Source organism: Acipenser ruthenus, chromosome 4 (genome assembly GCF_902713425.1).
Source record: "Acipenser ruthenus chromosome 4, fAciRut3.2 maternal haplotype, whole genome shotgun sequence".
In the NCBI taxonomy this organism is placed as follows: domain Eukaryota; kingdom Metazoa; phylum Chordata; class Actinopteri; order Acipenseriformes; family Acipenseridae; genus Acipenser; species Acipenser ruthenus.
Window position 1 is genome coordinate 76,683,888 of NC_081192.1, and position 15,029 is coordinate 76,698,916.

At 39.3% G+C, this 15,029-nt stretch overlaps 1 protein-coding gene across 2 annotated transcripts in view; it reads right to left on the bottom strand.

The window, feature by feature from the left end:
• The window catches only part of LOC117400459 (integrin alpha-9-like), a 143,174-nt gene that overhangs the window by 8,785 nt on the left and 119,360 nt on the right, over positions 1-15,029 (bottom strand). For both annotated transcript variants that reach the window (XM_034000472.3, XM_034000473.3), the window contains 4 exons: positions 14,186-14,293; positions 7,661-7,786; positions 7,345-7,464; positions 6,824-6,925 (listed from right to left, as the gene is read on the bottom strand). In XM_034000472.3, the coding sequence (XP_033856363.1) occupies positions 6,824-6,925; positions 7,345-7,464; positions 7,661-7,786; positions 14,186-14,293 (456 nt within the window). The remainder of the gene's footprint in view (positions 1-6,823; positions 6,926-7,344; positions 7,465-7,660; positions 7,787-14,185; positions 14,294-15,029) is intronic.

The following is a 15,029-nucleotide window of genomic DNA, read 5'->3' on the forward strand; positions in this document are numbered from 1 at the left end:
CTACAGTTTGTTGACAGGTTACAGTCAAGCACAGTGTTTACAGCAGTTGTTGGCAACTCAATGAAGGGCCATTCCACATCAGGTTTAGAGGTTTAAAAACAGGCTGCAATCATTTTCAAATTAGCAAAACAACCACTAGTAGGTTTGTACAGTCTGACCCTTTTATGTAACCCAATCTGAACTGGGATCACGTTCCCAGAGCATACAACCTCTCCATTAACATTTGATCCAAATGTAGCATGAAAGCCAGTTTAGGCTGAAAAAGAAAAGTTGATACATCTCTTAAGTGTCACTTTGGAACGCTTTCTCATGGAGTTGAAAACAAAAACTTGTGAAGGAATCTTGTAAATGGCTTATAGTTCAAATATAAATTATATTTGATTTTTAAACATGACTGGTCAAAACATTTTGTGCTATGCTTAATTTTAAAAGGTGCTTAATGTAAGGGAATGGCATCTTGATGGAATAGTTTTTAAACAGTAAAATGGATATGGGATTAAAAGAATGCAGCATTGAAACAGTTCATTTTTACAGGACAACCCTGGCAATGGAATTTGACAGAGATATGAAGTCATGACCTCAAATGGGGTCTGTGAAGTGAGGCTTAGACACTGTGGCGGTGGTAGCTTTGTAAAATTACACAATTTTCTCTTGTACAACACCCACAATCGACCTTGACCTACAGTCATGGAATACAGATGTGTACAGAGAATGAAGCCAATAACTTGAAGAGTTAGGTCTTTATGACCACAATATGTCAGCCAAAAGATTTTCAGTACAAAAAAGGACCAGTAAGAAGTAAAAAAGCTGACATTTTAAAGCCTTGGTTAGGACTCTTTGAAGAAGGATAAGGTTGAAAAAAAAAGAACTGCATCCATTCTACTGAACATCTTTGAGCATGACTTGTACAAACAAATCAGAAAATGGAATCAAACACAGAGAAGTTATTGAAAGACAGCTATTGTGAGCCTCAATATATACAGTCGTTACATAACATGCATAAAATGAAAAATAACATGCAAAATCTTTTCTGTATTTGGGCAATCAACATATTTCACATGAAACCCATACGTTGCTAATTATTGACAATTATCATGATTGAAAACCAACACCTGATGATAATTATAGAATACATAAATAGATAATCATCAAGTTCTGAAAAATAAATTGGAAATTTGTGATTCAAAATAGCAACAAAGGGGCCCCTGAGTGGCGCATCCGGTAAAGGCACTCCGCGTGGAGTGCAGGATGCGCCCCAATAGCCTGGAGGTCCCCGGTTCGAGTCCAGGCTATTCCACTGCCGACCATGGATGGGAGTTCCCAGGTGGCGGTGCACAATTGGCCGAGCACCGCCCGGGTGGGGGAGGGATTAGGTTGGCCAGGGTGTCCTCGGCTCACCGCGCACCAGCGACTGGCCCGGCGTCTGCAGGCCTGCCTGTAAGCTGCCCAGAGCTACATGGTCCTCCGACGCTGTAGCTCTGAGGTGGCTGCAGGGCGAGCCTGCAGACTGAAAAGAAGCGGACGGCTGACGGCACACGTTTCGGAGGACGCAGTGTCCGTCTTCATCTCTCCCGAGTCAGCGCGGGGGTGGTATCTGTGGGCCGGGTTGAAATAAAAATAATTGGGCATTTCAAATTGGGGAGAAAATCAGAAAAATAAAATAAAACAAACAAGCAACAAAAATGGTTAAAACTAAAGAGTACCGCAACAATCTCAAAATGGCAGTGATACAACTAAATGAAAAAAGAGAAACTATCAGAAAAATAGCAGAAAGACTTTTATTGACAAACACAGGAGAACAGGAACTACTGCAACTATCTCCAGCTGTGGAAGACCAAGAAAGATTTCTGCAAAATCTGGAAGAATCGTGCGAGCAGCCTGGCAAAATCCTTGGATTACTGCAAAAGATTTGACACAAGAAATGAGAGAAGATGGTCAAGAAATTCACGAGGGAACAATTCAACGGTACCTTAACAATATGAATGTCCATGGGCGAAAACCAAGATGCAAACCTTTATTAAAAACAATCACAAAAGAAAGCGATTGGAGTTTTCCATTGAATACTTAAAGAAGCCTGATGATTTCTTCAACCAAATTATAACTTTTTTCACCAAGAAAGCAACAATATGTTTGGAGGAAGAGAGGAGAAGAATTTAAAGAAAAGTTAATCATGCCCAGTTTTAAACATGGTGGAGGTTGAGTGATGGTATGGGCTTGTTTTTCTTCCTCAGGCATTGGCGACCTTTGTATTGTAGAAGGATCAATGAATGCTGCAAAATATCAAGAAATTTTGCACTCTCATTTGTTACCCAGTGCTAGAACACTTATTGGACGGAAGTTTGTATTCCAGCAGGATAATGACCCTAAGCATTCTGCGAAGTCTACAAAGAATTTTCTGAAAAAAAAGGAAGATTACAGTTATGGATTGGCCATCTCTGTCCCCAGACCTGAATCCCATCAAGATGTTGTGGATTGACTTGAAGGCTGCTGTTGCAAAAAGGAAACCAAAATTGATTGCAACTCAAAGCTGTATTTGTTGAAGAATGGGCAAAAATATCTCCAGAAAGATGCCAGGAACTGGTTTCAAAATACAAAAGAAGACTGCAGGCTGTAAAGGAAGCAAAAGGTGGGCACACAAAATTTGTTTTTTTGCATGTTATTTTTAATTTTATACACGTGTTGTTTTATTATAAAGCTGAATCTCGACTTTAAATTATATCCTTCAATAGAACAATTAGAAATAATAGAATTCACTTTGTGGTTCTTTATCTGCGATTGTATAAGAAAGATCATGCAAAGCAGTGAGTAAGATACATGTTCACACGTGTGACACAAGAGCCGGTCACTTCAGGCCTTACTGGCGTCCTTTTCCGACACATGTTCCAATCTTAGTAGATGAAAGAGAACATGCCGTCTCCTACTGTAACACAATAAGCCCAACACTCCCTCTGTACTCACCGACAGGGATCGTATAACATGCGCCTAACACATTTCCAATGCCTTACAATCACAGAGGAGAGCGTCATCAAATTTAGAAGTATGGAAAATAAAATAATACATCCGGTAATGAAGCAGAGAAATTTGAAAAACATTATATTTGGAACAGGTGCACATGCACCACAGTTGAACAATGCAGTCTCTGTGGGACCTGGAGGTTATGGGGCTGGGGTCACCAATAAAGGCAGTGACAAACGCAACAGTGTCAAGGGCCAAAATCACTCACATTCTCTGTGCTCCTAGATCAAAAGGCCAGTGCTAACTCCAGCAGTCTTGGGACCCCCAGATTAACTGTCCTGTACAGAAAATCTGCACCTTCAAGTTTCTGTAGTTTAAAGAATTCTGACTTCACAGTTGCAGAGGGAAATTTGTGTCCACAAAGAACTCCCCAAAGTTTCCATGCACATGTAAAGCCCTGTGATATTAAAAGGCAATGAGTGTCAATATGGCACTTCTATTTGCCTCAAATGGGGCTGGTTTGAAAATAACATCAATGAATTAAATTGAATTTTAAATATGAGTTGACAATTGCCCTTTATAGAAAGTCATAATTATACGCTTGTCTACAGCTCTACAACACTGAGGCCCAGATTTATAAAAGGATTGCGCATGTTTTATGACCGTAAAACGGGCGCTGAGTGTTCTGAACTCTTGGATGGGATTTGTAAAACTCACACAATGGCATAAACACACAATTAAGATGTGATTTGCTGGGGCAATGTCTCTGTGTGCTTTAGCCCTTGATGCATATGTAATTCTGGGGAGTTTTTGAACAAAACCGCTAAAATTGGGAGGGGATTTTGCAAAATTAAATATTAAATATTAAATATTCAGTCTAATTTATTAAAGCTGCCGGTAATTGCGGGCCTCGTATTTGCGTGATTATTTTAAGAACTCTGAAAAGCAGGTGTTAATTTGCCGCAGTCAGACAGTAGGCTATATAAAAGGCAAGGTGATGTGGGAAACTTGTCTGCAGCAAGAAGGAGACATAGTTTTCAAGGACAAAGAAACATTTAATAACATTTTGCAAAGAGCTCATTTTTTAACCCTTCTGATCAAGCCAGTTTGTAAATTACGGTTTATAATACCGGTAACGTATTGTTTTGCAAACTCCAATTTTCAATACATGTTTCATAGCTTATATGACAAAACAAAAAGTCTGCAAATAGAAAATATAGAAAAAAGGTTCTTAGAAGCACCTAAAAAGGTCTCCCCACAGTGGCAAAGCAAGGTTCTAATGAGAGCCTTTACTTCTTAGAGAGTAGGCATTATTAAAAGGTGGAGGAGATTAAGAAAAGATGGAACGATATTCCAAGGCACACGAAAGAAAAAGTATGCATATACAATGAGGGCTCATTCTCCACCATTATTTTAGTAATGCCTACAGAATATATATTTTTTGTAATATGGCATTCTGGTATTTAACAATACTGGTTCAGGTAAAGAAAACGGTAAAAAAAAGGACAGAGGGACAGATGACGCAGTTAGTTTGTAGCTAGAGCAAGTACAGTTTTTCGACCATATATACCATACAGATATGCTTTAAAATCATACATAAAGTAAGAAATACAGACAAACATAAGAAATAGGAGAGTTGTAACTGCATAAGACTTTAAGACGATATAAGTCGTAGTTAAACTGAAGACTGTTTGTATGCAGCTGTATTGTTGCTGAACATATTGCTGTACAACAATGGAAGGATTATCCACCTGTTTGACTGCCATGGATGTAAATAAAACTTCTTATTTCTGAAGTCTGAAAAGTCTATATGCCTGGAATTATTCTATACGAAATAAGAAGTTGAACTAATATGCGAAGCACAGTAACTGGATGATGCGTCATAATGTGTAAGCAACCTACTACAAACTCTGAAGTGGTACATTTGTTTATTAAGAAGCCACCACAGATTACATATTTTATTCATTTGTCCTGGTGATGTACTTCGACCTTATACCAAAATCTCCAGTTCCATATTGGCCAATGAAAAGTGCTTCTTTTGTTTGTTGCCCTGCATGGAAATCTCTTGGTTACTTAATTACTTTGGTGCAATAATCAACAGATTTTCAACTGGATAGTGCAGGCCTGTGAATACTGGGCATTTTAGTGCAGTAAATTCAAGTAGAAAATCAAACAGAAGATTTCCTTCTACTGGTAATCTGATGCTGACAAAGAAGAATCCTATTACTTGAAGAATATATATGAGTTTCTCTGAAATTTCCACTGGTGTCTTATTCCTTTCTGTGCAGGTGATTCAGATGAATCCACATTGTCCGAGTAACAATAAAGATGATAACATAGAATGCCAGCCTATTAATGACAGCTTCTGAAAGATTATCAAGGAGCGCTCATAACTTTGTTACAGTAAGTATATGGCATGACTTTTTATTCATTAGTGGGTATTTTTTATTTATTTTTAAAATTTAGTGGTCTTCAATTATTTTTATTGTTTTCTCCCCAATTTAGTAATGTCCAATAATTTTTTAGACTCAGCCCACCGCTACCACCCCTGCCCTGACTTGGGAGGGGCGAAGATGAACACACGCCATCAGCCACCCGCTTCTTTACACACTGCAGACCCACCATGCAGCCACCCAGAGCTACAGCGTTGGAGAACAACGCAGCCCTGGGCAGCTTACAGGCAAGTCCCCAGGTGCCCGGCCAGACCACAGGGGTCGCTGGTGCCCGGTGAGCCGAGGACACCCTGGCCAACCTAGCCACATCAGCCAATTGAGCGCCCCCCCAGGGAGCTCCTGTCCTTGGTCGGCAAAGGAATAGCCTGGACTCGAACCGGCGATGTCCAGACTATAGGACGCATCCTGCACTCCACACTGAGAGCCTGGGGGTGCCACTTTGGAGCCCCCATTAGTGGGTATTTTATCATTCTCACCATGGAAACAGATTACGATCCTATTCTCATTCACTGAGGCTGTGCTTTTCTTTCTTATCCAAGCGCTGAGCTTGCTTATTACAAAAAAGGGATGGAAGTTGAAGGACATGAAGGACAGCAAACCTCATGTGTCAATGTGTTACGGGACTAGCAGAAGCAGAGAGAATTAAGGGAATGAACAAACCTAGTTATAAAAGGAGAAACGCAGGACCCTGCATTAGCAGCACCCTTTCTGAAAAGAGGGGTTAGAGGCAAGGTCACACTTGCGTGAGCCTGAGTCCCATAATCTAATACCCAGTTTAATCCACTGGGGAAAGTAGGATCAAACAGGATCAACCCTAGCATCTAAACACAGAGGACTACACACACACAGTTAACATTAGGATAATTGCGGTCATTCATCTCTTAAGTGAACCGGTGTTATGAGAGAATTGTTCAAATCCCATCAACCCTTAACACAAGGAAGCCAATGGTAGTGAGGCAGATGGCTTCCAGAGATAACCAATCAGGACTTGCTTGTCTTTTGTGTTTTTAGTTTACAGGCCATCAGTAATTAATGTAATATTTCCATAAAGTAAAAAAACTTTCTTACTGTAAATGTAATGATTTTTTTTTTTTTTTTTTTTGCAGGCAAACAATTTAAGTATTAAATTACAATATGACCACCATATTTTCCATCATGTCTACAACTGGTATAGAAAACATGAAAACACAGTACTCAACAATCTTTAACCTCTCTGAAATTATATCATACTGATCCATACTTTACAAATACTTAATGCAGCAAAATGTACAAAACATGGATCTCTTGATCCTATTGAACACTTGATACTTTAAAGGGAGAATCAAACAGGACTGATCTGTAGTTCATCCCACACAACAACAGTGCATAATATCTATTGGTTAAGCACAGGAAACCGGCCAGGAAGGCACACTTACAGTGGTATGTTCAGAGAGCCCATTGGAGACCTCCACCGCCCGGAGATTGGTATCCACCATCACACTGCCCCTCGTCACAAACTGTATTACTGACGAGGTGTCCTGTGAACGAGCCAGAGGGAGTGAATTAAATGACATGTATAACCCAGGAGCATCATTCCTGACTGGGGTAGGTATAGAAACCCACGGCGAGGATTTAAATGTACATTTTACTTACTCTAGGCAGTGCAGAAGCAATAACACCAGCCAGCCTTTGTGACATTCATTGCACATATGGAGCTGTGCCTGCAATGCATTTAACATTGTGGTGCAATCCTTCTCCTTGAGCTGTTTTGAGCTTGTCTGGACAACCCTAAGTGCCGAGACTAAACAGCCTTCCTTTCACCTCAAAGGTTTAGAGAAAAATCATAATGTTGGATCCAAAAAAAAAACAAAACAAAAAAAAAAAACACTGAAGCTATTTACTTAAATAAACAATAAATACTTAAATAAACAAAAAATGTGGGTCAGTGAGTCCTCACCTTCTTTAGTATCTCCGTATTGAGCAAAATCCTCACATCTATACTTCTCGATTCTTCTTTTGCCAACGAAGACAGGAGGCAGGTGATGATTAGACAGGACCTGCCTGGCCTCTCGCAGTCCTGAAAATAATAGAAAAACAAAAAGTCAGTCTTACTTTTTAGTAAAATCAATGCTGAAATAAGATTTGGCATCTCAAAAAGTTTATGTAATAGGTGAATTACTTCAAGGGATGCCAGATGGAGTTGATAAATGCAAATTTCTACTGAATCTTTTTTTTATTTTTTAGGGCTGTACCTAACTTCTAAACTTGCTTACCACGACTTTCCTGCCCGACTTAGTGAAGAATGCGAAGATGGTATGGAAGATGCTCTCCTGATCCTGGGGAATTGTGCATGGTGTAGGGTTTCTGTGGTATGTGCAGTTCCCTTTTTCCTGACCCACCTGAAAAAAACAGGGTAATTCCCACATCAGTTCAGTGTGTAGATAACCTGCAATACCAGAATATAACCAGAATTAAACACTGAAACTCAGCTAAACGAACCAGTTAAAGGGACTTAATATCTTGTACATTTTCCTTATAATGAATTTCTTACCTGTTCAACATCTAACTGTGTGTGTTCCGTATAATTGTTTTAGCTAAGACCACCATTTCCCATGCTTAACCAGTTTTACAGACTGGTTTCATGGTGCAGATGGAAACATGGTATACTGTAATGTTTTGCCTTCACCCTCAATGCTTCAAAAATGGTCCAGCATCTCTTCAAACTTGCTAATGCTTCAGAACATAATACAAACATCAGCTGCATTACAGTACATAGCTGTCTTAAGTTGAATTATTAGTCTGTTTTTCAAATATTTGTATAAAAACAATGAGAAATGGCAACAACTTCATTATTGCTCTCATAACTGCACACCTTGGGCGTGCGACCACCCAAGGCCTACTGGCCCCAGGCGAGCCATTATGTACTTATTTATCGCTTTACTGCGTGTTGACGTCAAGGTCTTTGTCAAAAGGAAAGGGTTAAAGGAAGTTGCATTCAATGGGATCTACAGTGTAAATAACCAGGTTTATTTACAATCCAACTCAGCATTAAAAAAGGGGGGGAAAGCAGCAACGTCTTTCACAGCAGACTCTGGAAGAATGATTCATTATGTCGGTTCTCATACTAGCGTTTTGAGTGCGGGTCTCTGGAGCGCACTTGCTTTTTTTCCCTTTCTGCCTCCACCTTTCCAGTGGCTTATTTCATGGTCCCTTTGGGTGGAAACTCAGGAATTTCAGGATAATTACTCGAGCCTATATATCTGTCCGGAGGTCTGCATTTTCAGCATGTTTTTATTACCAGGCTTAACTGCAGGTCATGTGAATATGCTTTTTAAATTTATTTTTCTTTACTGATAACAGACTTCCTCTGCATGCTAGTAGTGTCGTGCGGGAAGACTAAGCACCCCCTCAGGCTGTAATCAGGCCCCCCCAAAGTAGTTTCTCATAATTCAAAATATCTGCTGGGAAAAGGTCAAGCCTGGCTGAGTCAGGCTTTCTTTACAGCAGCAAAGCACAACACTTGGGCTGTTGCCTGTCCTGTCTGGTGCTATTAAATAACTATATGCCGAGGTACTGACAAACAATTATGGGGCCACCAATGGTCAAATTTAAAGAGTAAGTATGTTTAAGTTCATTTTTCATATAATGATGAACTTTATCTGTGAAATACAGTACATTACTGTCAATGTAGACTTAATGCCCGCGGCGTGCACACACACACACACACACAACGACACATGCGTCAGTGTAACCCGTGGAGTCGACACCAAGACAGCAGCGCTACAGATGCCAGAATTCATGTCTTGGTACGAACAGCAGAAGGATTCTGTAAAATTAGTTATCCTGAGGCAGTTACTTAGTGAAGCCAAGCAAACATATTTTGCCTCACTGAAACAAAATAATATTATGGACTTTGTCAAGGTTCAAAAGAACGACTTGCAGCAGTGAATTGTTTAAAAAAGCTGTTACAAAAAAATAATTCTGCTGGTACGTATTTTGTTCAAATCAAGTTTAAATTACACAGCAGGCTTATTTAGAATACAATTGTATTTTTTGTTTGAAATCCCAGAAAACTAGCAACACTTAGCTACCATTATTTAATATCAATGCGTTGAATAAATTAGAGATAATATCTTGTGATATTTCTAACTGCTAGCCTCATTAGTTAGTTTACAGGAAAATTGTCAGCTCTGATTGGATGAGTAGCTTATTCCCGTCATAAAATGTCTTATGATCTTGTAGTTTTTTTTTTTTTTATTAGTGTGTATATATATATATATATATATATATATATATATATATATATATATATATATATATATATTGAAAAAAAGTTTTTTTTGCACATCCACTAAATGTTTAAATGATTAACAAATAGTTTAATGTAAAGAGTTTGGGATCAGAAATGAAGTTGGGTTTATTAACTGTGTTAAATAAGGGAAAGTAAAAAGTTTGGTTTAAAATAAATACCGTATTTACTATTGTGCAGAGACAACACATAGGGGCATTAGGACCATGTGGAAGCTACTGGAGTCAGGGTTGGCTCCAGTTCAAATTAATTATTTAATTTAATGATTTGTCAATTGTTTAATGATGTAATTGGTTAGCATTTAAAAAGTCTGTGTTTGTGAGTGTTTGGTTGAGGGTGATGGTAGGAGTTTGGTTGGAGAGGTGGTGAGAAAGCGAGCGAAAGGATTATTACTGTGAAACGGGACAAAGGACTATTATTGGAAAAGGTATTTGGACTACGATTTGGACTGTGATTTGGTTTTGGAGATGAGGTAACAGGCTTAGCCTGCCTCGTTATTAGTTAGGGAAAGCATCTGTTTAGCTAGGACCCGAGATGGGGTTAGGTTTTGTTTTCTTTATTTCTTTTGATATTGTAAATAATAAATACATGCTACAGTACTTTCTCGCATCCTGGTTGTCGTGTGTTTATTTGAAGAAGGAAAACCTGTGAACAGAAGGCAATCTGTCACTATATATATATATATATATATATATATATATATATATATATATATATATATATTACTGCCTGTGACACATAGTAGTGTTTCTAAATGTGATTATGAGGTGAAACATGACGGTTCGTTGCAGGTTTGGGGTGTTGTTAATTTTTACTTGCAGAAACATTTTTATAAATTATTACTAGGCTGTCAAGCAATTAAAAAAAAAAAAAAATCTTGGTTTTAATCGCATATTTAACACGAACTACCGGACATACATCTGTACCTAGAACTACGGGATCTGTCTTTTTAACCCCCATATTAAGATGCGTATAAAACTACTGTTGCATCGCATGCTATGAAACTATTCTGTGATTTCTTTATATGTGTCTTTTATAAGAAATTGAAATAACTGTCAAACATTAATAACTAGGAATTTCTGTAACGTGAACATTTGGCACAATATGAACCACTTTTTGGTGATACAGATAACTAATAGTGAAAAATAAGACATTCTATTGCTATAGGTTTGAAATTGGGACTGTCTGCACACTCCCAACAAGGTCCCTGTATCTCATCCGATCCAACGATAAGAATTTATGCTGGCCCTCCCGGGTGTCATGTTTTTCGTGCAGCTGCTCCAGCCTGTATCAAGAACTCATTTTCAAGGCGCTCCTAAGTGGCACATCCAGTAAAGGCGCTCCACATGGAGTGCAGGATGTACACTATAGCCTGGAGATCGCAGGTTCGAATCCAGGCTATGTCATTGCCGACCGTGATTGGGGGTTCCTAGGGGGTGGCGCACAATTGGCCGAGCGCCGCCCGGGTTGGGAGGGCTTAGGTCGGCAGGGCAATCCACGGTTCACCGCGCACCAGCGACCCCTGTGGCTGACATGGAGCCTGTGGGTCTGCAGTGGAGCCATTCAGATCTGTGTTGTCCTCCAGCACTATAGGTCTGGTGGCTTTGCTGTGGATCTGCAGTGCAAAAAATGACGGATTGGCAGGAACATGTTTCGGAGCACACGTGTTTCAGTCTCCGTTTCCCAAATCGCTGGGGGGTGAACCGGGATAAAAATAATAATTGGGCATTCCAAATTGGGGAGAAAACGGGGGTAAAAACCATTGGTGATGACTAAATTTATAAAAAATAAATAAATAAACAAATAAATTAAAAAAAAAAAAAATTTCACTTTCATTACAGGATAGTTTTCAGAAATGGGCTCATAGTAGATGCAATGCTTGCATGTGTAGTGCTTCTTTAAATGGCTTACTCTTGAGATGTGTGATCCCATACAAATTACGCTCTCCTATTCCTTGGGATAGCCCTTGCAAGATACAACAGAGCAGAAGCTCTGGCCAGAGACCTGGAATAATCAGAGAGAACGAAAGTGTACGGACTGACTAAAAGAAAAGGCTACCTGTGCCTGGCAACCCCATTCAAGGGATGCGGGAATAGGAGACCGTCAATTAATCTCGTGCTTTGCAGATTAGCGGAGGTGGTGAGACCCTGCTTACAGTGTTTTTTTTCTGTTTTGATTTCTTATTTGATTATGGATTATGGATTATTATTGCTGGTAGCATCCCTGAGGGCCTCCCAGATTACCATTGCTGGTACCCATGTGTTTTTTTAACATTAGTCTGTGCTTAGATGTTATTGGCCTGAGTTCACATGCTGCTCTTTAATTCCAGTTGCCCCCCACAGACATATGTAACATCAGCCAAAGAGCACCATCTAATGACACAAACTGTGGATCACGTTTCCTGTTGAGTTGCAGTAGGTGTTCAATAGATGGTGCTAGCTCCTATTACTTTAAATACACTTTGGTTTATCTACTGGCTGGCAACAAGAAGAGCAACTTCTGAACTCAGATCAATGCACCTTACCACAAACTATAAAACAGTCATAATAATAATAATAATAATAATAATAATAATAATAAAACAGTATTCAAGTAATCACAATAAGAATCACTCGGAATGATTGAAAACAAAAGTAAGAGAGCTTTGAACATGTGGAAATGTAATTTAACCCTTCCAAACTATTTCCATAGCCCACAATACTACATAAATAATACTTCTTAAAGTTTTCTGAAACATCACTATAGAGCAGTCCACCATGTTGGTCTACAGGTATTAGAATCTCCAAATGGTCTCTGTGCTTGAAAGTGTCCCTCTCTGAGGCAACATGTAACAGCAGCACAAAGAGGGCACACGTACAGTATAGATATATCAATAGATAGAGAGATAAATAGAGATATCAATAGAATGGGACTCTCTTTCTAGCAAAGAAAGTATTGGGTGGAGAACGTATTTTTAAACTACAAGTGCATGGCAAGCCAGTGTACTACTCAGTTTTAAATAAAAAATCTCCAAGTAAATATGGGTGGTTAGATTTGGGTCTAAAGGTTGAGTTGCTTAGCAACCAGTCTGTTTTTTTTTTTTTTGTTTTAGACTCTGCACTTTGGTTAGTAGGATGTATTTGTTACATTGCATTTGCAGGCCATTGCATACACAAGAAAGTGACTCTAGGGTTTTTAAAACGCGGGGAATAGGAGTGCAGTTTATACAGAGTATTTAAAAGTAGAACAGAGAGCTGTCTTCAGAAAAAGGCAGAACAGAGACCTTCTCAAAAGGGTTCTCAGATATATATATTCTCTCCATGTACAGCTGGTACACCTGAGTATAACCATTCACCTGTCTCCCTGCAACACTCTGCCCCAAGTGGGAGTATGAAAAAAACACATTTGTTCTATGCTGTATTTCTTACAGCCACTGTACCAGCTGTGGAGCAAATTTTGAGAGCCATTTTGAGGCCACAGGGGTGCTTTAAGCTTCTGAGACAGGTAAACTTTTGAGGACTAACTGCTGCCATGTAACTGGTAATACCATAATCACGGTTGCTTTAACTATTGTCATGTTGATAGTATTTATATTTCATGTAACTAACATTACTGAGATACCTACATGTCTTCAAACAGTCATTAATAAATTCTGAGGTAAAACATAGTCAAGTCACATAGACAAATGTTAGTCTGCAGGGGTCCTGGAGGCTCTAATTTCATATAAATAAAGCAATTGGGGGTCCATAAAATGGGTATTATTGAAATTAAACCAGATATCCAGAGGAATGCTTAAACCACATTAGAATTTGAGTTCAGACCTCTGCCTACCAATAGTTAAAATGAAACTGCAAATGCTGATCCAAAGCATTTCAAGTTACACGAATTGCCAAAATACACAACAGATAACTGTTTGTCTTCTGAGAAAAGGAAATCCTTTCTTCACTGGGTATCAGTGCCCCTTGTTTTATAACTTCTGTCTCCCTTTCCTGAAATGTTTGCATGTGCACTTTTCAATAGGACAGGACTATCCTGGAGGATATGAATGTAGACAGACAGACAGACACAGACATAAATGTTTGTTTTCCCCAGACTGACTACCCACAGGGCACATGTTGGTATATTATTTACATATATGGTAAAATGGATGGAATCTCTTGAATACTACAAGTTCTTTAATTGTATGCTAAACTAAATGTGTGTAGGATATATGTTTACTGTGACATACAATAGTAAAATCATAGTACATGTTAGTAAATTATAGTAAAAACAACACCAAACTAAATCACGGGCAAGTATGGTAATGCACAGAAAAGTCTGGTAAACCATAATATTCAAATAACTGCAATAGAAGCCACTCGGAATGACTGCAAACATCATGAAAAGGGGACAGTCATATATACAAAGGACAGTATAAGCATGGTACGCTGCAGAATTACTGGGCAATATTACTACAGATAACTTGTATAAGGGATCTTTAACTGGAACATGGTAAATAAATAACACGTACCACTGTCTCTTGAACATGCAGCATCTCTGCTCCGCTGCTTCCGAGTCGATTCGGAAGCAGAATGTGTACTGTTGAGCCGGGCAAACGGCTTGGCCCATTGTTAATAACCTGGAGAGAAAAAGGCCCATTATTCCTGGTACAGAAAGTTAGATCACAGAAACCACACATTATTGGCACTAAACACACTGAGGCACACGAAGGGGAAAATAATCAATTGCAGGTTTTAAAAATTGCCACGTACTGTATAGGTATACAATTGTCTTGTTATTAGCAAACCACAGCTTTCTCATGAGTTCTTTTTCATTTTTCTTAGTTGGTTTATTTTTTAACTTTGACTTGAGAGAAGCTAATTTATCCACAACACCCATTCGTTCACGTCCTCTGCAGCAGAGTTGAAGACCCCACCTGAGCCTCTTACTTAATTTAGGGTGCACATTTGTTCTTGTTTTTATCCCCAGTTTAGAATGTCCAATTACGTTCCCTCGCTGCAGCAATAGTTCAGGATAACTCAGGGTCAGTGAGCGTCCTCTGATCCAATGACCAAGTCAATTGCCTCTTTACATCCAGGAGTTCTAAAGTAGATGTCGGCAGGAAACTGTTCTCTGGAAGACAAAGGCTAGCCCTGCAGGTGTCCACTTGAGCTCACTGGGCATCTGGCCAGTAGAGTCTGCTGTAGTGTGGTGAGGAGAAGCAGTCCCTGATGGTTTTGTCTCCCTAACTTGCGTGAGCGACAGAGCCAAGGTGACGCGTTGTCTTTACCAGGCGAGCGACCCTTTCACACTGACTGGCTGTGCTGCACAAAGACTTGCATGTAGAGTCAGGTATAGTGTTTTGACTGGTTAAA